This window comes from Gymnoscopelus braueri (genome assembly GCF_963280865.1).
Source record: "Gymnoscopelus braueri genome assembly, chromosome: 1".
NCBI classification, from domain to species: Eukaryota; Metazoa; Chordata; class Actinopteri; order Myctophiformes; family Myctophidae; genus Gymnoscopelus; species Gymnoscopelus braueri.
The window spans coordinates 25,149,274-25,172,530 of record NC_137603.1 but is presented as its reverse complement, the minus strand read 5'-3'; the positions used below and the strand labels follow the sequence as shown (position 1 = coordinate 25,172,530).

At 41.6% G+C, this 23,257-nt stretch overlaps 1 protein-coding gene across 13 annotated transcripts in view; it reads right to left on the bottom strand.

The window, feature by feature from the left end:
• Positions 1-23,257, bottom strand: part of tjp1a (tight junction protein 1a) — a 137,716-nt gene that overhangs the window by 16,580 nt on the left and 97,879 nt on the right. For 5 of the 13 annotated variants that reach the window (XM_080435873.1, XM_080435867.1, XM_080435876.1 and 2 more), the window contains 13 exons: positions 22,842-22,944; positions 22,071-22,398; positions 21,734-21,840; positions 20,718-20,886; positions 19,756-19,897; positions 10,133-10,272; positions 9,376-9,481; positions 8,753-8,903; positions 5,347-5,455; positions 5,008-5,227; positions 4,097-4,281; positions 3,334-3,429; positions 1,552-1,578 (listed from right to left, as the gene is read on the bottom strand). In XM_080435873.1, the coding sequence (XP_080291999.1) occupies positions 1,552-1,578; positions 3,334-3,429; positions 4,097-4,281; positions 5,008-5,227; positions 5,347-5,455; positions 8,753-8,903; positions 9,376-9,481; positions 10,133-10,272; positions 19,756-19,897; positions 20,718-20,886; positions 21,734-21,840; positions 22,071-22,398; positions 22,842-22,944 (1,883 nt within the window). The remainder of the gene's footprint in view (positions 1-1,551; positions 1,579-3,333; positions 3,430-4,096; positions 4,282-5,007; positions 5,228-5,346; positions 5,456-8,752; positions 8,904-9,375; positions 9,482-10,132; positions 10,273-19,755; positions 19,898-20,717; positions 20,887-21,733; positions 21,841-22,070; positions 22,399-22,841; positions 22,945-23,257) is intronic. The other 8 variants (XM_080435874.1, XM_080435872.1, XM_080435869.1 and 5 more) reach the window with 3 other exon arrangements.

The following is a 23,257-nucleotide window of genomic DNA, read 5'->3' as shown; positions in this document are numbered from 1 at the left end:
TCAAAAGCCAAAAGATAATTGAAAACCTCAACTTGAGAGTTTAAGTCTGTGCAAGAATGTTAAAGATCCAAAGCTGTCACAATTTGACAGCTGTATGGAAGCTGGCGAGTTTTATAGTGGTCCATGCATGCATTGTGACAGTTACAACCTACTGTATATACAGTACATCCATTTTTCTATTAAAGGTTTCTATAAATGGCTTAAGTACCACCATCAACATCCCCCTTTGATGGATTTGCATGAGATTTGTTGTGTACATTTGTGACTTGACTATATTGTTGACTGCAAACCGTAAGTCATGTGTAAAGCCACACAAACAAAGCCTAAACAAATTTGATATACTGATAACATTTTGGGGCAATGGTTATGTGAATTTTAGATACCAGAGTTCTGCCAAAACCTACGGTATATATTTATACACGTTTGGACAACATTGTAATTGGAACTCCAATTCGTAATGGCATTTTTTCATCTGTTAATAATTTTATCATTATGATTATTATTATGCCAAGTCTTATGTTGGTCGGACAGCAAACTTTCAAGACACAAAAAACAACGTAAAATCCATCATAGACAGCTTTGATGGTTTAAAAGGCGAATTTGTAGAGAAGGAATAGGTGGATAACAACAATCCGTTTCATTGTAGTACATTCAGTACACATTATTTGCATAGAAAGTGTGCACTTTCTCTATCGTTATACAATTCTTTTTACAAAGAGTGGAAAAATTATTTCAAGGCCAATTGAAACACAAAACACAAAAACTGCTAACTTACATACATCAACCTACTACTGAACCTGAATAAAGTAATAATTCCTAAGCACATATTTTTAGAAGAAAATGTTCTCTAAACAAGAGCATTTTATATGTAAAGGGAGAAAATAAGTCATTTTCCAATGGGATTATGACTGCACATGCTGCCCATCTGTAATTCTACATGACGCAACCTACTCAGATAAGAGGGGAATACTACTGAATTCAACTAGGAAATTACTCATGTATCCAGGAAAGTTTGGTCCAGTTTTAATAATATTCACTACTCTCTCCAGTAGCCAGAACAAGTTAGTTATAATTTGTGATGTCACAGAATTAACCGGGGTATAATTTCTGGGAACATTTCTTGGACTTGATAGGACTTTCATATTATAAATTATGTATTATGCTAAGACAAATATGTACCAAATCAACAAAGTCATGCTACAGTTCATTTTCTACAGAGCAGCACTTGCGGCAGATATATATAGGTCTATACAGCTTTAGGGAGAGTGTTTAAATTATGCTCACTGGACTGTCATAGGACAGAATAATAACATAATTGAATTCTTCAATTGAGTGGTATACCCCCCTTTAAGATATAACCAAGCAATACATACTATCCAAACACATCTATAAAGTAGCCCACCTAACCAGCAACATACTATTCAAACACATCTACAAAGTAGGCCACCTAACCAGCAACACTACATTATTCTATCGTTGATTGATTGATTAATAAAAAGGGGGAAAAAGATGAAAAAAGAAACAAAGAAAAAGAACATGACATTGACATACTTTCCCCTCCTTCCTGTTGCTGTGTTTCTGAAAAGAAAATACAGTTACAAAGACTTAGGAGTTATGTAAACAAACATCCAGGGGAGTGGAATCACTTCACGTGTGTGACTGTGTCAGTGCACTTAAGGTAATTGAAATTCAATGCTGGGTGTGGAGAAGAAAACTAAACATTAGAGAGCGCCGCAATTCCTCCAGGTGTGAAATTAACCTCGGAAAGAAAGACAGAGTGACCGAGTGACTGAAAGAGAGAGAAAAAGAAATAGAGAAAGAGTCCGAGTGGAACTGATAGACAGTCTAAATGCCTCATGAATCAAGTATACGTACCGAAAAGATGGAGTGTTCCCCTCTTATCACTTTTGCATTTCAATCATCTTAAAAGCACATATTGTCCTCAGCAACACCGAATCAAATTAATCAAATGCTCTGTCATTTTAACATTGAAGCACATGTTTAGATTGCCATTTTAGCATTGGATGCGTTTATGGTTTAAAGTCAGGACATAGCCTAACGGCAAAGAGTAGACTACAACTCTAAATCAACATATAATTAGATCCATTACCTGTAGTTAATCCATTTTCAATTTCTAACTTCAGTGTCTTGCACATTTCCCATGATTTATTTTTTTGGAGACTGTCGTACACCTATTACCTTACAGGAACTTAAATCCGTGCCGTGTTCAGTTTAGTAGAAGGTAAGCCTCGAATGACAGGCGAATATTTTAAGTGTGCATTAACTCGTAGCATTAAAATATAGTCCAGGATTACTTGAAAATAAGTTACCTTGATAATTACTGCTCATTTGTAGGCCTATTTCGTTCAATATGGTAACTTCTGTCTGCCTGTTGTTGACTAACATTCAGTGGTGACTGGTGAGGCATCCACAACGTAGTGATTGATCACTGTACCCCCCTGCCCCACCTTTTTCTACACTGATCTCTATGGAAATCCAAACGACGGAAATCAGTCGCCTCAACAGAGAACTTTAATCCATGTGACGGTGTAGGTTTAATTTCAATGAGAATACTAAACGATGGCGCGATCTTACGAACAACAGGATAAGAAAAACAACCATCCATTTACACAGTGCATCATAACTTAAAATTTCAATTTCACAGATTTATGTTTGTAATTTTCAGGGTGGCCAACATTCATTCCTGTGGGAAGATGGGAGGGAAGCTGGAGAGGAAGCCCTGAGCTGAAAAATGACTTTGTGTGAAGTAGTAAAATGAGACATAGTCCTGCCAGTTCTCTCTTTCTCACGGCATCACTCTGTTATGCTCGGTGGCTCATGATTTTCATTGCGACAGCAATGAGTGCTATAGGCAACCCGTTTCGTTACATTAAGGTGCTAATTTGCAACAATCTAAAAAAGAAAAAGGGGTGGAGAATGGGGAAACATTTTCTCCCACATTACTCTATTTAAACACTTGAACCCCAGTATGCATATTCTGGGGGGCACAATCTACAAACTCACAACGCGTCGTGAGACTCGTTGTGAGCTTGTAGATCGGCTATTTTTGGCATAGAGATTTGGTATAGCAGGAAAAAAGCGGTCCAAGTTGCAGAGGCAACTCAGGTCCAGTTTACCAAGTCTAGAGGGTTTAAGTGGTTAAATGACAATCTTTTACTACATGAAGTACTGAATGCATTTAGAAAGAGAAACACATGGAGAACAGGTGGGAAAAGTCATCCATGTTGATCTTAAGAGGTAGAACGTATTTACAAATCCATGAGACGGTACAAAAAAACATGGAACACATAAGACTGATCTTGTAATACTTACTTGCTAGTTCAAAAATGTCTGGCTCCTCTCTGGCCAGTTTCTCTCTGGCAGTATCTGCAATGGGACCAAAGATGACCACAGGCCTCAGGAACCCGGCTGGAAGTCAAATAAAGAAAGAAACAACAAGTCCACGTTAAGAATACGTTTGAGGATTAAACAGTTGCATGCATGGTCAACGTGGTATAACTATCTTGTATTATTGTTGCGCCTTTGTGGTGTTCACCATTTTGACCGTTACACGTTTGACTGTGTCCTCAGTCTATAAACTGCAAAGAAAGGGGAAGATGTTTTGACCTTATTGAGAAGCATGTGTCATTTTGATTGCATGACACCTGTCGAAAAGGGCTGTACAACAAAATATACAATAGATTGGCCCGAACGGGCATAAACAGCCTGGCCAATCAGTCATGCTCCGAGATAGGTCACTACTTGATAACACAGTGACTGACATTAGGGTATGAGTTTCCTCTGTTTAATACTAAGCTATATTAAAACAGGCTTGTCCTGTGTGCTCCTACCAGTGGTGGAAATACATATCAATACCACAATGTAGAAATTCTCTGTTACAAGTAAAAGGTCTGTATTCAAATTGTACTTGAGTAAAAGTACAAAAGGAGAAGAGTAAAAAGTACAATATTTGCCTCTGAGATGCCTCTATATAAAGTATTGAAAATTTGACATACTCAAGTAAAGTAAAAGTATCTCAAAATTGTACAAAAGAACAGTAGTTAAGTAAATGTACATTCCACCACTGTGCTCCTACCTTCTCGCAGCACAACTCTCTCATATGCAGGGAACTTTGTCTGGACCGGCTGGGCAGACAGGTCCTCCCTGCTCTTCCTCAAGTTCCTCTTGGAGCTACGGAGGCCGCGGAATCGCCAGAAGTCCGCTCTATCACCCCCTGGTGTTTTGGGGAGAGTGTACTGCACACTGGACAGCTGCTCGGCTCTGTGCGAGAGACAGGGGAGAATGAGTGATGAAGTCGGCCGTCTGGACTGCAGTCTAACAAGGTCGTGAGCAAGGCCTATTCTTATGAAAGTAAAGTAATGGTGTGACACCATGACGCTCATAACAGAAAAGTTAAAGGAATGCCTACGGAGATCAAATGTAAGTCCAGTTAATATGCGGCACTTCAAATAACTATCAGACTGAAGCCCTTACTGTACATTAGGTGGGGAACTCATGTAATTGACAAACTGATTTCTGCATAATTTGTGGCTATATAGCTTGGAAGAGGAGGCGACACGTCATATATTTCACAAATGTGGAAACAGGTGTGATAAGAAGGCATACAAAACATGTGGGGGCCTGCTAGGTTGAGAGCGCTATAGGCTACATCTTTAGTCAGCAGTGAGGAGAGGAATCCTTGTAAACACTGCCGGAGGCTGCAGAGACAGACCTATGGCTGATGGGTAGTTTATATACAATACCACAGATCTTCAAAGACATGCCAATTTTGACATAAATGAAACACAATTTAATACTATTTAACAGATTTAAATACAAAATAAAAGCGTTATCTGTCTAATAACAGCGTGACTTCATATGGATCTCAGACTATGACTATCTAGGTTTCATCCCGATCCAAACCCCATTGGCTCGTTCCACAAGTCTCTGCCTCAGTCTGTCCACAATCTAAGCGGTAACGTGCATATAAACATAGTACAGTTTTACCTGTTTTTGTTTGGAATGATTCCCCTCTCCACCTCCTGGTGGTTCTTGCCGATACGAATGGCCAGCCAGGAGCCGAGCTTGCCGTTGTAGAGCGTGTCTACGACACGGAACACCTCCCCCTTGTTGAAGCTCAGCCCATACGGCGACTCCTTCTCATACTCAAAGTGGGTCCGAATGTAGAAGGAGTCACCCACGTCTGACTCCACTATCCTCCGGTACACTGGATGTGACAAAATCAGAACTATGTCAAATTGAAGAAGTACACTGCTATGCACCAGCATTCATGATTTTTGAAGTGTTCAGTTATTAGCAATGTCAAATATCCAGCCTGTCTCTCACCATCCTTTTTCTTCTGGGCCAGAATGGTGACCTCTTCTCCTTTGGGGAGGTCCAGAAGAAACAGCACAGCTTCCTCCCGTATGATGTTAGCAAAGTCCACGTTATTTACCTGCATAGTGGTGGAGAGAGACGGATAAGATTACAGTCTGCACGGCTTTAGCAAAGCAAAGTTCAAAACCCCACCCCAGGGTTTCCCAGAGTAAGAGCAAAATGGCCACAGTGAAAATATGATCAGTAAATAGAGCTCTGTGTTCAATGGGTATAAAGTTTATTTGTAGTGACAGTTCTCAGCAGGAAACCGGTGGAGCGTCCACTCCAGGTAGAGAATGAGACCTTGCCCTGAGTGAAGGAGTTCAAGTAACTCCGTTCAGTTTAAGCGACTTTGAGTACCAAGAAAAGCGCTATATAAATTGGACGCATTACCAAGGTATCTCGGGGGTCCACGACGAGTGAGGGGAGGACGGAGGGGGAGATCAGCCAGAGAATCGTAGCAGCAGAAGCGGTGCTGCGTTCGCTGTACCGCACTGTTGTGACAAAAGAAAGCTGACCCAGAAAGCAAAGGTCTCGATTCACCGGCCAATCTTTGATTCTACTCTCACCTATGGTCATGAATTGTGTGTTATGACCGAAAGAACAAGATTGCTGATGCAAGCGGCCAAAAGATTTTCTGAGGCGGGTGGCTGGCATCTCCCTTAGGGATAGGGTAAGAAGCTCAGTCACCAGGGAGAGACTCCGAGTAGAGCCACTGCTCCTTTAGGTGGAAAGGAGCCAGTTAAGGTGGTTACGGCATCAAGTGCGGATGCCTCCTGTGCATCTCCCTACGAGGTCTTTGGAGCACGTCCAGCTGGGCCTGGGAGGAGGCCACAGAGCAGACCAAAGACCAGATGGGGGCAGGGCCGGCCGCTGCTATAAGCAATATAAGCGGTCGCTTAGGGCCACAACCACTAGGGGGCCACAAAAAAATGTTACTTTCATATTGTAATTATGTCATGTATCTCCTATCCAACAACTAGCGTTATTATTTTAGTATGCAATAAAAAATGATTTTATAATGGGGGTGTTTGGTTAGGGGCAACGAAAATCCTAGGGCCGGCCCTGATGGGGGGGGGATTATATTTCCACACTGGCCTTGCAAGTTGCAACGCCTTAGGATCCCCAGTATGAAGTGGCTAATGTGACCCGGGAAAGGGAAGATGGCTGGTAGTGATCCCCAAAAGGGAAATTAATTCTCTGCATTTGATCCATACTATTAGGAGCTATCAGGGGATCGAACCGGGGACCTTCCAATTCCCAAACGTCCGCTCTACCTCTTGCTCCAGCTGTGACATGAAATTCGTTTTAAAAATGTGTTTACTAACTAAGCTACATATAGGAGAACACTACTGTACTAATTATCAGTCCAGCAGCATAAGCCCTCTTTAATTTCTCGGAGCCAGAGAGGAATGGAGAACTCTGTCCAGGCCAAGCCAGTCTACTCCCCCACCACCACCACCAACCCCTCTTCTTCTCCTCCTGCTGCTGCTGTCCCAAACACAATAACCACTGTTTATTGACTCTGCTTCAAGGGACACAGGGGAGCCAGAAACACATGGCCTGGATCACTGAACCCACACAGAGAGACACCTTTATCCTTCCCAGAAACTGGGGGGCTTGACGTCTTTATCTCCACTAGCACACCACGGCCAAAAGGAAACAACCTACAGATGGAAAACAATGGTCCTGGAAGCCTAGAGGTGTGTTTGTACAGTGGGGAGGACTTAAGTCCTCATTTAACACCCTGACTCTCGCTGTGTGGAGTGGGAGGAACACAGAGGACAGTTCAGGCCTGACCTTATGAACAAAAGGGAAGGTCAGACATGATTGGACACTTTAATTACCAAAGGGATAATTGTGTTATGTACGGGCCAGAGCTTTGTGTTTTTAGGCAGTTTTTGGGGCATTTATTTAAAGGAGTAGTTCACCCAATTATCAATTACGGTACACACACCATGAAGCCTTAAATTCATGGAGATTTTTTATTTTTTTTCATGCATTCCTGAGCCAATAATTTGATGACCGGGTGCGTTTCCGGTAGGAGACTCAAAGAGTCTCCTTTGAGTCTCCTACCGGATACATTAGCATCTTTCCGCCGGTCATCAAATTATTGTCTCAGGAATGCGACAAAAACTAAAAAAATCTCCATGAATTCAAGGCTTCACGGTGTGGGTAATTGATAGAAAATAAGTAATTTTTTGGGTGAACTACTACATTAACCAATTGAACCCCACCCTAGCATCCATATTCTGGAGGGAACATTAGCCCAAAAACAGCATTGTGAGCTTGTACCGGCTATTTTAGGCAAAGACATTTGGTGTAGATGGAAAAAAGTTATCCAAGTTCAGAGCCAACGCAGGCCCAGTTTACCAAGTCTAGAGGGTTTAAGTAGTTAAACAGAACCGTGGTAGAGAGAGGAAAGTGAGCGAGGTCTGAGAGTGGGGGAAAAGACATGATGCAATACCAATCGCCAGCCAGAATGGAACCAGGGATATGTTGTGATTACAGTATGTGGTCAACGCCACTGCGTCAGCTACTGTACTGCCTGCCGTGGCCCTAGGTCAGTGCTTTGGCACGGGCTGACACTGGGCTACGGAGTCAAACAGTGCAGGTGTAATCTCTGCTTATTGTGTTATAAACAAGACAGAATGGGGGACTGACATCAAGGGGGTTTCCGTCATGCCATTGACAATGTCACTTCAGTGGAACAGAAAGGCGACTGTGCGAGGTTAGAGAGCAAGAATGACCTCTATTGTGCGTTAGCATATAAATAAGACACTGAGCACAAGCCAGGGAATGACTCACAGACTGACGGATACATTGTACTATAACTCCCAACGGTATCTCCTCTCCGCAATAAAACTGTTGTGGCCACACACAAGGCTAAAAGGAACATAGTTTCACAAAACCATATCCAAGATAGTGTGGGCAGTTATGGCTAGAGGACTTTGACAATAACACCAGATGTTCTTCATACTCTTATGTATGTATCCGTTAAAAAAAAATAAGAATATTAACTCAACTTTTTTTTTTTTTTTAGTTTTTGTTTCAAATTTGACCCAAAGACCAAGGAGATATGATTGTTTAAAGATCTAGACTCCCATCCACTTCCTTGTTAACTTAAAACTTAAAAATTCTGTATCTCGGCTCCTGAGTACTTTTTTTTTTCGATGAAAAATCTCTGGCAGTGGGCAAACGCGGCCAGCAATAATTGTGGCAGTGAATGAGTTAAGGGAAAAACAATATGTAATAACATAAAATGTTTATTTAACTATAGTTCAAAAGTTAACTTTAGCCACAGCAAAACCCTGAGAATCTACAGTAAACATTGGACACCACTTTAGAAGAGTCCTGCAGAGAGAAAGATCAGTACCCTGAGAATCTGGTCTCCCTCCTCCAATCCCTCCCTGGCAGCGGGACTGTCCTCCAACACGCCTGCCACAAAAATGCCCACGTCGTTCCCCCCTGCCAGCCGCAGACCCACACTCTCACCCTTCTTAAACTTCACCAGCTTCATACTCGGCCTGGGGGAGGAGAGCATAGATAGTTGAGACAGAAACACAGACCAAAATGACAACAGCCGAGACAGAAAGGCAGTAAACAGACCAACAAGCATAACAACAAGCATCTATACCAGTGATTCTCAAAGTGGGGTCCGGGGACCCCCACGGGGTTCCAGGAAGCTACAAGCCCACAACACGTGAGCTTGTAGATCTGCCATTTTCAAAATATTTGTACAAATTTGGTATAATCATGAAAATGCTCTCTAAGTCAAAGAATCTTATGGCCCTGGCACTGAATCTTTCAAATGGGTGTCTGTGGCTAAAAACACATCAATTTGGGGGTCCTTGACATGAAAACGTTTGAGAGACACTGATTTATTATACAGAGACCCTGACAGAATGCCTACTGTTGAGTTTAGGTTATTAGGATCCTCATTCCTGAAATTGTGGCATCAAAATCCCACTAATACTACATGGTGAGGTGGTCAGTTACCTGAGGATGCTCTCCTCATGTACAGCGCTGGGCACAGGGGCATCAGAGGGACTGACTGGCAGGTCTACATCAGGCTGGCCAGGCTGGGCATATACTGGCTTTGGTTCTACCAAGGACACAAACACAACACAGTCAACAACACGCTCCGTAGTAAACACAATGAAAAGAACAATAATCATTCACAATCAGAATGGTTTATTGGCAAAGTATGTCCACATACAAGGAATTAGAAAAATGGGGGAAAAGTATAAAATAAGTTAAATAAAATCTAATCATGTGGGGGATCGGGATCGACATGGGAACTGCGTGGCTCTCATGTGGATCTGGGACTTCCTGTGGCCAGCCTGTCTGTATAAAAAATATAAAACATGTGACCTACTGGCAGCGTAGCACAAGAAATGTGCCACTGATCGGTCCAGTGATTTGCTACCGACACATAGCCACAGGCAGGTATTGCACAAATTAGATATTGTACATACTGTATAGACAGTATGTACAATTCATTCATGCCTGTGTAGGTGCATGAATGATTACTGAAAGAACAAGTGATGTGTGCAGCATTTGACATAAGCACACTGTATGTACTGCATGTATACTATAGAGTGTGTGTGTGTGTGTGTGTGTGTGTGTGTGTGTGTGTGTGTGTGTGTGCGTGCGTGCGTGTGTGGGTCTGGTAAACTGAGGAGAAAGTGTCAAGGCTGGGAGTAGAACATAGTGAGTGTTGCAGAGAGAAAGGCAAGGCGTGTGTCTTCTGTACCAGGCAGCGGTGGCAGCTGTTTCTCATCTCTGGAGCTGGCCTGGTCACTGGCCTGTGACAAGATGCCATCATCGGAGCTTTTGACTGGTGACGACATGGCCACTGGTTTGGACAGGCGATCGTCATCGCGACTTCTATGGCTGCAATCAAGTAAATAAATGCAAGATAAATGGTATTAATTGAGATTTAAATATGTGTGTATGGTACTCGGAACAATGTCTATATAACAATAGGGTAGGCTTTACTGATGACTGCTGCTGGGGTATTTGTCACTGTACATTTGTACATACGGCACATGATATTTGTTCTCTGCATTTACCCATCCTCACTATTATGAGCAGTAGGGCAGGGCATTTAACAGAAAATATATTGAAACCAATATTTAGAACCAATAACAGATTTAGAACTGAATCATCGAGATGCAAGGTTTTTTTCTTCTTCTTTTTTCTTATATATCAACGAATCGACACCCAATTTTGTTTTAATATATTTTTTATAATCGCCTAAATCAATTAATCTGATTAACCACTTAAGCCCTGTATTATGCTTCATTGTACAATGTTAGGGTGTAAAAATAGTGAAAATAGCAGATCTACAAGCTCACAAAGTGTCGCATTGCAATGCTTTGTGAGCTTGAAGATAGTCTATTTTCACAATTATTCTTTTAACACATTGATTGCCAAGATCAAGTTAACTTGATCTTTCAAATCCATCACTTGATTGCTAAGATCAAGTTAACTTGATCTTTCAAAAGAAAAATATATATATATATTTTATTTTTTAAATTTGACCCAAAGACCAAGGAGATATGATTTTTCGAAGATCTAGACTCCTATCCACTTCCTTGTTAACTTAAAAATTCTGTATCTCGGCTCCTGAGTACTTTTTTTTCTCAATGAAAAATCTCTTGGCATAAAACTGCAAAAAATCTGAAATAATTCTGGCAGGCAATGTGTTAAAAATCACAAAGTTTAAAATAATCTCTATTAATACAGTGCCCAGGGAGCAGTTTGGGGTTAAGTGTCTTGCTCAGGGACACTTCGGCACACAGACCGGGCCAGCTGGGGGGCGAACCGGTGACCTTTCAATTCCCAGGTGGCCTGTCTACCCAGTACTGCCACTACTGTTTCCCCACTGAGAGTATAAGACTGAGGTCATGCTGTGCCCATTCAGCTCAGATTATACACTAGAGTTAGTACAGTAACAAAGACAGCAGTATGTACTGCAGTGGTGGACAAAGTACTCAGATATTTTACTTATGTAAAAGTACTAAAAGTACCACAATGCAGAAATACTCTGTATTCAAAGTTTTACTTAAGTATACTTACAGTACAAAATGTAAAAAGTATTTATGCAGAGTGGCCCGTTTAACAATAATATTATTGGATTGTAATTAGTCATGTATACATTGTATTTGATAAAGTTGAGGATGATTTGAATTACTTTATGTGTTGCTGGGTAGCTTAACCTATAATAATGCAACATCAATGATCAACTAGACGTGTCGCAATTCAGGGCAATTGCAGAGTGTGGTTGCACCGACGCTAGTCGCGGGTCGCTGCCGCCGGGACTCGAGGAATACGCTGGGAGGAATACCGTCGGAAGCTGTGCCAATTACATTGTCACGTAACTCCTGAGATCACTTGCGTTTCATTTTGAGAGGATTGATCCCCCCAAAATAAGGTTTTTGCATCAAACGGTTACATTTTGAGCATTTGTGGCGCTCCCTATGGATCAAAGTGGAAATGCTTTTGGGGATTTGTTGAATAAACCACCCTTGACATGTGATTCAAATTTGGGATTGACTGGACGTTTCTTTCGTGATTTGTGGCCTTTTTTGTAAAACGGGCCCCTCCCGCTAACTTTGGAAGCCATTTACGGACAAACGGTATGGACTATCAAAATTCTGTTTCGGTCCAGATTATTGCATGGGTCCAGAGATCATGTGTACCGATTTTTGTGAAATTTGGAGAAAATATGTGGGAGGAGGAGCTAAAAGTGTGTTTTGAAGAAAATTCAAAATGGCGGAAAATCTATCCAGACGCAAATGGGCGTGGCCTATATGGGGAGATGCGTCATGACCAAAGGAATCTAGGGAAAATAAATTTTGATTTTACGACCTACGGTTCAAGAGTTATAGGCCAAAACGTAAAGGGGGCTGTTATAGCGCCACCATGTGGCCGAATAGTTTAATTCTTTTTTCAATAATTTAGGACTAAATTATAAACCTCCCCTCCAATTCTGGTAACTCTAGCTCTTACGGTTTCTGAGAAAAAAATACTTGAATTTGAGTTTTTTCACTTTTCCATTAAAGCGGATGGGGAAATTTAATGCATTAATAAATCAATATCAATTAAACTATTTAACCAATCTCTTAGCAAAATACAAGCGCACGATTCCCAGTCAAGACGGTCATTTTGACATATGGCACGACATTGGGGGATAAAAACTGTGGGAGGAGAGACGGTCTAAACTAAAGTTTATCTCCAATAATAATAAATATGTTTTTTGCATCAAAAGGTTACATTTTGTGCATTTGTGGCGCCCCCTATGGGTCAAAGTGGAAATACTTTTGGGGATTCGTTGAGTAAACCACCCTCGACATGTGATTCAAATTTGGGATTGACTGGACGTTTTGTTCGTGATTTGTGGGCTTTTGTAAAACGGGCCCCTCCCTCTAACTTTGGAAGCCATTTACGGACGAACGGTACAACCTATCAAAATTCTGTTTCACTCCAGATTATCGCATGGGTCCAGAGATCATGTGTACCGATTTTTGTGAAATTTGAAGAAAATATGTGGGAGGAGGAGCTAAAAGTGTGTTTTGAAGAAAATTCAAAATGGCGGAAAATCTATCATGACGCAAATGGGCGTGGCCTATATGGGGAGTTGCGTCATGACCCAAGGAATCTAGGGGGAAAAAGATTTTTATTCTAGGACCTACGGTTCAAGAGTTAAAGGCCAAAACGTAAAGTGGGCTGTTATAGCGCCACCATGAGGCCGACTGGTGTAATGTTTTTTTAAAAAATAATTTCGGACTAAATCATGAACCTCGCCACCAAATCTGGTAACTCTAGCTCTTACGGTTTCAGAGCAAAAAATACTTGAATTTGAGTTTTTTCACTTTTCCATTAAAGTGGATGGGGAAATTTAATGCACTAATAAATCATTATAAATTAAACTATTTAACCAATGGGTCGCCCCCTCCGGGACTTGAGGAATACGCTTGGAGGAATACCGTCGGAGGCCGGGCGACGTGCCATTCGAATTTGGTGCTGATTGGATCCTGCGTTCGTGATACATGGCGTTTTGATTTTAAGAAATAGGCCCCTCCCACTAAATAAATAGGTCCCTCCCACAAATATAGCGGGCCAATGACATCGTCCTGTAACTCCTGAGATCACCTGCTTTTCATTTTGAGAGGAGTGATCCACCCAAAAATCATGTTTTTGCATCAAACGGTTACGTTTTGCGCAGTTGTGGCGCCCCCTATGGATCAAAGTGGAAATGCTTTTGGGGATTTGTTGAGTAAACCACCCTTGACATGTGATTCAAATTTGGGATTGACTGGACGTTTCGTTCGTGATTTGTGGCCTTTTTTGTAAAACGGGCCCCTTCCGCTAACTTCGGAAGCCATTTACGGACGAACGGTATGGACTATCAAAATTCTGTTTCATCCAGATTATCAAATGGGTCCAGAGAGCATGTGTACCGATTTTTGTGAAATTTGGAGAAAATATGTGGGAGGAGGAGCTAAAAGTGTGTTTTGAAGAAAATTCAAAATGGCGGAAAATCTATCCTGACGCAAATGGGCGTGGCCTATATGGGGAGTTGCGTCATGACCCAAGGAATCTAGGGGGAAAAAGATTTTTATTGTAGGACCTACGGTTCAAAAGTTATAGGCCAAAAACGTAAAGTGGGCTGTTATAGCGCCACCATGAGGCCGACTGGTGTAATGTGTTTTTTAAATAATTTCGGACTAAATCATGAACCTCCCCACCAAATCTGGTAACTCTAGCTCTTACGGTTTCAGAGAAAAAAATACTTGTATGAATTTGAGTTTTTTCACTTTTTCATTAAAGTGGATGGGGAAATTTAATGCACTAATAAATCAATATAAATTAAACTATTTAACCAATCTCTTAGCAAAATACAAGTGCACGATTCCCGGTGAAGCCGGTCATTTTGACATATGGCACTAAATTGGGAAAAATAAACTGTGGGAGGAGATGCAGCCCGAAATAAAGTTTATCTAGAAAGAATAAAGTTTCTGTAAAACAATAGTCTGGTTGCCCATTCTGGGCAACCACACTAATTAATGAATGTTGTGTATTCATTTAAATCTGCAAAGTAACTAGTTATGAAAAATAATTTAATTTTGTAAAAACATTATAATGATTAAGTACATGTAAATGTCTGTCTTTTATGTATTGTTTATTCTATAAAATGACAAATGTAACTGTCTTCAAAGTATCCTCAATAAAAACAACGTTATAAAAAAAACACTATAATGTTTGTGTCCGAGATGTATTGATTTTTGATTTATTTTTTGATTTGATTTAAAAATGTAGAGGAGTAGAAGTAAAATATATCAAGAAGTGGAAATAACAAGTTAAGTAAATGTAACTCTAAAGTGCAATTACAACTTGACTAAATGTATCAGTTACTTTCCCTGTTGTAATTATGCATGTGTGCTTTGTGTAGTTTGTGTGTTTGTATCGGTGCACTACAATAACAAATCCCCTCTGCTGACATCACCAGGAAGACTCAGAATGCCAAATAGACGTCAAGAGGAAGTGGCATGCAGCATGGGGTGGGTGATAAGGGCACAGGACTCAAATATAGGGTGAACAAACAATGTGTTGTGAAAAAAAGCAAAAAAGAGGATGTCTTATGCCTGATTTATGCTTGGTTGCATGCCGTGTCGCGCACCGCAAATCTTCAAACTCACACACCAACGTGTTGTTAGTTTGTAGATCGTCTATTTTCTGTGTGAGACACCGGCGCGCAACCAAGTATAAATCAGCCGTTAGTCCCGTCTGAAAATAATTGGGATTACCTCAAATAATTGAGATCAGGCGATTATGTAATAATTGTGACAGGCCTATTTACAACTTTCAGGGCTTCTCACCTCTACGGCCTATTTTGGTCAAGTGACACCGTCGTACAGCGACTTCCACAATAATATTATCAGTGGCAAACCGCACAGACCAGAAACCAATATGAACTTTCACTGAAGCAGATGAGGTTTATACCATAATCGTTTTGATAAATCAGATCATTTTTGTTTTCTCCTTAAGACCGATACTGTAATTTCGGCTGAACCATGAGACTGAGACAAATCCAAGAAAAGCTTTCCGGAATAACAAAAAAGTAAAGTAAAAAAAAAAGAAAAAAGAGAGAGGAAAGAAATAACAAGAAAAAGGAAAGGGGTTACACCCAGTCTCCAACAGAAACCCTTCATTTAGCACCGTTTTTAATCCAACTTCCAGTTTAACCTGCTTCAAAAGCAAGCGTTTACTGAATGTGTGTGTGTGTGTGTGTGTGTGTGTGTGTGTGTGCACGCAAGAGCGCATGCGTGCGTGTGTAAGTGTTTGTATGTACAACAGTGAAGAAAAACGCTTCACTGCTTGCCTTAAGACAATGGCTGAATTCCAGTGTGATCACATGACTAACTGTGGCACAGTACTTGAACTGTATTCAGCAGCTTTCACACAAGAATGTGAAGGTACAGTCAGTCTGAGCCACCATCTTACACTCACACCACAACACATAACGTCTCCTCTCTCACAAAGACAAAAACACATATTGAAAGCTGGAAATACATTGTCGCTGTCGGGTGGAAACCTTGTCCAAATCGGTTACTTTTCAGGATTTGGAAAAAAAGAACCTCCAGTGGATCCAATGTTATTATTATTTAGTCACAAGCTCTTGTTAATACTTTCCCACTGGTTCAATATAGTAAATAAAACCCACAGACACATATAACTACTTTCACTTTCAATATGTTTTAAAAAATAGCACAAATATTTCACATTGTGAGGTTGTAGATCTGCAATTTCTGCGTGACACTCTTAACCCTAACGAATTAGGGCATTAATTAAAGAAAAAACATAAAAACTTGGAATCTGGAGATACAACTTAAGGTTTCTGCCCAACAGCGACAAACAATAGTATGGACATACAATTTTGCCAGCACACATTCACAATACTGTAACACACACACACACACACACACACACACACACACACACGTGTGTACACAAACGCACTCTGCACACACTGCACAATATAATGGCCCTCGCTGTTGAATACTTCTCTCTCCATGTTTGGGAGTACAAGTGAGGATAATTTATTGAACGACCCTCAGTACAATGGGATGGTAACCATGGAGTTGATCTGTACTGTTTTCAGACAACAATGCCAGCCGTATCGGTGGCAGTGGGTCTACTTGAGGGTCTACTGTGGGGAGACGGATAATGAGAGCTGCAGCCGCGAGATTAATAACATCAGAATCCTAATCAGAGAGACAGAGAGAGACAGAGAGAAAGAATGAGAGAGAGGTCTGTGGTCTAAATCTGTTGGGGTTTGCTTTGGACAGAAGGGTGCTAAAAAGGCTACTACACTATGACAAACGCCAGTTGACAGACCCTTTTGTTCAAAGCCCCTGCTTTTAAAGACATTCTTACTGTGCGTGGGTGTGTGCGTGTCTGAGACTGAGACTGAGTGTGAGTGTGTGTAAGAGAGCGAGAGAGAGAGAAGAAAAAATAGCTCTGCTTCTACCAGTAGGAAAGAGAGAGAAGAGATCTGATGAAAACACTGACTCAAGTCCATAGCGGCCCAAATTCCATCACCTCAGCACTATGCCATACACATAAATTATCATCATTCAACCTCACAACCAACACAGACTTAACATGTGACGACATTTACAAGCAATGTCGTCAAAGAACAAAAGAACAAAAATATGTTAAAAGAAAACATAGCAGCACATGTCTACCCTCAATTGACACAGATTAGAAAAAAGAAAATAGATAGAAATCATAATAATTACTCACACAAATGTCTCTGTTAGTTGGACCATGGCGATTTAAATAAAAGATTGAGAGTTTAATTCCAAAATAGACAACATACAGTATAGAGAGGCTTTGCCTATGCAGTAGGTATGCTCACTGCTAGACACATGGCCTTGACGGTGAAGTTCATTCACATACGTAGAATACTGTCTTGTCGCGTGGATGGGAAAAAAGAATGTCACTGGGCCCTACAGCCAATCAGGTTATGCGAACCATCTGGCTCAGGGCAAAGCTCTGTGGGAAGTGTGTCAAATTCCTCTCTGCCCCTCCTCAATTGGAAGATAATGAACGCAGCCTCTTGCATCATAGAGCGGGCGACCACCGCCACCACACTCACTATGGACACAATTAATACAAAACTACAACTACTTTGCTGAAAACTCATCTACCACTCCTACTAGAATTCTACACCGTAATGGAACTACTGTAGCGACATCACTTAAAATTCTCACATGTAGACAATTCACTATATTTCGGGAAAGGAATGACATCAACATTTCAATGTTTTAGGGGGTGAAAAGGAGATGAGGGAGATTAAATACTGTGGAAACTACACTGCTGGATACTCCCAGCATGTTACTGCCAGTACATCTGAGAGATGCAAAAAAAAACACTTACAATGGAAGAAATCTGTGCAGGAGAGAACCTGCCTTCCTCCTGCATTAAGAAAGCATGGTTACATCACAGTTTGACACACAGGTCCCATTAATGGCGATATTGAGATTAATCTATCATCATTTCATACATGTGTCTAGGAAGCAGGACAACTGAAGTATCGACAGCACAATTAGCAACTAGCAGGTTCTAATGGGAATATGCTGACTAATGAGAAACTCTACCGGGTTAATGCAGATCTGCTACTTTTTCAGCTGTGGGTTAGTACACCTACAGTAACACAGTTCAGCTAAAAATCTCTGCTACCAAGAGACCTTTGCGCCCATTAGAGGCAGTGCTGAGGTTGGACGGCAGGCTTGGCTCTAGCAATTCCAACTCTGACACTGACATCCAGAACAGGACCTGCAGGGCAATGAGCCCCAGAGAGAGATCCATGTCACTGTTCCCAACCCCACCCCGCAGTGTCCAGCAGAGCTAATGATTGTGATCACAGGCTAGCGGGCCTGCCATGGCTCTCTCCGGCCAACAACACAGTCACCCACAGCATCAAACTGACACGCCTGTCTCACTCCCCAATACTGATCGACTACAAGCCCCTTCCAATCACCTCAGTACGGCTGCCATCTGGGAAGGCACTACATCTAGCTACATCTACTGTGTCTCTAACTATTCTTAGAGTCTTGGATCGATGTTACCAGCTAAAGGAAGCTATGTACACACAGCCTCTAAACTACAAAACACACAAACTCTTGCAGCTGTTCCAAGAACACTTACTGTAGTCTCCAACTTGGGACAGAGTTAAAAGAAAAAAGATGAAAAAAAGAGAGACAATGAGCATGTGGCAGTATAATAAAACAAAAAAAAAAAATTATATCAAAAATGAAAATGCATGAATTATGTTTTTATTATGATGATGATGATGATGATGATGATAGGCACTCCTTTGTGGTGCTCATAATTTAGCCCTTGTGTTCATATCAGGTTATTTAGATGGTGTTGTGTCACAGAAGCATGCATCATTAAATAAATAAAAATTAATTGAACAAATGTGAACACATGACCCTTTGTGCTGAGAAATTGCTACGCTCTCAATACCACTGGAAACAGGCCACAGTGTCACCCTTTAATTAAAGGTAATGATGGGAAACAGAGCCAGTGCAGGGTTGCTCTGAGCATCTATAGGCCTTTTAAGACATGCATACGTACAGAGACGGGTAAAGAGCAAAGTATCTAGCGGCCCATCAAAAAGACTATCTTTACCTGGAGCTGGATCAATAGCCTCTCCTCTGGCACTGACTGACCATTGACCCCAAAAGTAAGGCATTATGGGGGCACATGGAGCTATAGCACCGGAGGGACCATGACCATTTATTCTTGATGTGCTTTTATCTATTGATTTATACCATGAGTCTTCAACAGGAGGTCCGGGACCCCTATGGAGTCCTCAGAGTTACACACACAACGTAGTGTAATACAGAGTTGAGTGGTTAATCTGACTAATTTATTTGGCCGATTATAAAAAAATCTATTCAACTTCTTTTGTGTCAATTCGTTAATATATAAGAAAAACAAAATGATTTAAAAAAAACTACAAATCAAAACTCAATTATTCGGATTATAAGTCGGTTATTGGTTGTAAATATCGGTTTCGATATATATTTTCGGTTAATTCCCCAGCCCTAGTTTGCAGGCTGTATGGCCATGATGACTGCTGGCTTGGAGAGCATTTGTGTTCATGATAAGGCAGACAAACAGCACCAAGGACTCCCTGTTGAATGTCCCCTTTTGTGTGTGTGTGTGTGTGTGTGTGTGTGTGTGTGTGTGTGTGTGTGTGTGTGTGTGTGTGTGTGTGTGTGTGTGTGTGTGTGTGTGTGTGTGTGTGTGTGTGTGTGTGTGTGTGTGTGTGTGTGAGTACGTTGACAGTTCACATACCTGCCGTTACTCATCTGGCGAGGCGAGTGGCGGACGTGGTCAGCAGTTTCGGGCCGGTCAGGCGAGCGTGATCGGCTGCCCAGGACTCGACCGTGCGATTGATTGGAATGGTCTGATGTCAGTGAATGTATCTCTGAAATATCTGAAAATTGAAGGAGACTATGTTAGGACAGTGGTTCTTAAAGTGGGGTCCGGGGATCCCCAGGGGTCCTTTGAGGGGGTTCCAGTGGCTCCGAAGCAAGATTAGTTTAACCAAATTAATCCTATATACTGATAATAGACGATCTACAAGCTCACAACAAAAGAAATCTTGATCAAATGTGACAAACCGTTTAACAACAAAAATCTTGTATGGGGATCCCTGGCACAAAATATTTTCAAATACATATTTAACTTGAAAAAGTTTGCCAACCATTGGTCAAAATTGCTACAGAATGCCAAAAAGTAAGGAGAAAGGCAATCCAACGTTTACGTTGGATCAGGATCTCCCTTACTTTCCCAAAATGCCTTTGTAAAACAGGATTGTGGCTCATGTGAACACTCTCTCAGCCTCCAGCTGTTTCCAGCTGGGAATGATCTTAAGCCTGATATATACTTAAGTTGTGCACCAGTGTCACGCACCGAAAATAACCACTCTACAACCTCACAACGCGTTTGTGAGCTTGTAAGTTGGCTATTTTCGGCATTCGACACTGCCAGACAACTAGGTATAAATAAACCAGGCTTTAGAAACATTGTAGAACAAATGCTGAAAGGACTCACTGTGCTAGACCGTCTACAGTGGTAGACAAAGTACTCAGCCCCAGCACTTGACTCAAAGTATAGATAATCCTGGTGAAATTCTACTCGACTACAAGTGAAACATAGTAGAGTCAAAAGTACAATATGTTTTGTGTAAGTATCCAAAAATACAAATACTTAAGTATAGTACTCAAGTAAAGCTTTGCTGTGTGATGCCTCACCATCTCTGTCGGAGTTGTTGGCGGATGGGATGCTGTCATCCATATCAGGAATGTTAAGCAGCGTGGCTCGCTCGTCTCTCTGCACCACCATTTTTAGCTTGCCTTTTGACCTCTCAATCAGCTTCTTGGCATCGATCAGTGACAGGTTCTCAGTGACAGTGCCATTGATCTGGTGGAAGACAGGGAGCAGGTCAGCTCAAGAGTCAAATGGACATCATCTTTATACAGTAACTCTGGACATTAGAACAACATCAAAGAATAAAAAAATTGCCAAGTTCTCCTCTACATCCAGGGAGGGAGGGGGAGTATAATGATGGGTAAAGTATAATTATCCCCGTAGGGAAATTCGTTCTCTGCACTTGGACCCATTGTACTATTATGAACAGCGGGTAACCACCTAGGGGCACTCGGGGAGCAATTACAGATTCAGTGTCTTGCTCAAGGACACTGGACACGAACCAGGAGTCTGGGATCAAACCCGAAGTTCCCAGACGGCATGTAATCGTGCCCTTGTTCCAGTACTTTTACTGCTGTCAAAGACATTGAGTGAGAATGATACCATGTATAATATACAGTAGGGAGGGTAGACCCACAAAAAAGATTTCCACAGGAAAACAATTTTCTACATTTTAGATTTCACTGTGAACTTGACATCATGAAAAAGTGTTTTCCATGCATTTCCATAAGTTGTGTTTGAGTTTTCCCGTCCAGTGAGTGGTCAGGAACAAAGGCATAATGGAATGTGTGGTATTCCTTCTGGTGAGCAGGCATGCTAATGAACTATGACCTCACTCTGCAGGCTGCTCCCAGCAGCACACAGATTAACACAGCAGACAGATGAACGTTGATCAAAAAGGACCCCTCCCACACGTCTCACTTTTCTTTCATTCTTCCAGTCCCACTCCCTCCCCACCCTTCTGTCTGTGCCATTCATTTCTTTATCTCACTGATCCGTCTTCCATCGTGCCTCATCCACCCATCGCCACCTACCAGACAGACAGGTGACTGTCTCTCACCTTGAGTACAACATCGCCCTCCTGGATGTTGCCATCTCTAGCAGCCAGGCTCTCAGGAGAGATGTCCTTCACAAAGATGTGGCTGGCCAACCGCAGGCCGTATTCTGCTTTCAGAGAGAATTAAGAAATATAAGAGAATATACAGTTAAGAAAACACGCAAACCACACCTCAGATGTCCTTTGATCACCACAAAAAAGACATGCAGGTCATGCAGAGGATGTATTCCTTATGAGGGGACCACATATGGTACACTGTATGAGGTGCAATTACATCACAGCCATTATGTTACAATTCCTGCTAAACTGGCATTTCACTTTTCGAGGCAGAACGTGGCACCTTCATTCTTCCGGGACTTGACGAGGGTGACCTTGGCAGGTCTGGGTGGGGCGGACGAGGCTTGTGAGCGCCGGTCAGAGCGCGGAGAGATGCTCCTTTCCCGCGAGGCACTGTTATCCCGCCTGCCGCTGCCGCTATTGCTGCGCTCGTGGCGCCTGCCGGGGCCCGTGCTGCTGCCGCTCGCCCCGCCGTACGCCACGGTGCCGCCGTGCCGGTCGTAGCCGCCGTCCTCTTCATCGCTGTCTTCCTCTTCCTCGTGCTCCGACATGGTTTCCCTGTCGCCGGGCCGAGACACAGGGATCTGCACCTTCCGTTTCCTACGGATAGTCTAGAAGTGAGGGAGAGGGAGGGAGGTCTGAGTGGTTAAGACACAGAGTAATGTCTTTGGAACTACACTATAAAGGTTTATTAGGGATAATTCAATCGATCAGCTGTCGGTCAAAATCGGTTGATTTTGATTCCATTTGACGTGATTGATGGTCTCCAAATCTTATAAACAAATAAAAAAATATGTCTTATAAACATACGATATACATCTTATAAACAGATATAAACATACATCTTATAAACATATATATATATAAATATATCTTGTAAATCAAAAATAATCTTAGAAATAAATATATTTTATAAAATATCGCAAATAATTTATATGAATATTAGCTCCTCATTGTTCAGTGTTCATTTAGCCATTTGTAACTGTGAGACAGTACAAATGAGTTAAATTAACATTGAGGATTGTACCGTGTTAAATATACATAAGGAACTTACTATCTTTGCGTTCTTGCCACTCTTGCGGAGCTGCTGCACAGCGTATGCATGCTCTACGTTGTCCATAGAGACAGCATTAACCATAACCACTCGGTCATTCTCTCTGGAACGAAAAGGAAATTACAATGGTTAAGTTATCACCGGTCGGGTAAGTCATTGTAAGTCTATATACAGTGCTATGCAGTAGGGCTGCACAACATTTAACACCATAAATTATAAGTTTGGGAAAATGTCAAAGTTTCATATCGTCACAGTCCCCACAATATTCAGTGAAAATAACAGTTTTTGTCAACCATTGTGAAACCAAGGTAGGTATAAAACGACACTGTTTAACAGGACACTATATGTTTATGCATAGTAATGCAAGAGTGAGATAAAAACAACAAAAACTAGAAAAAGTGCTCCTCGGAGCATAG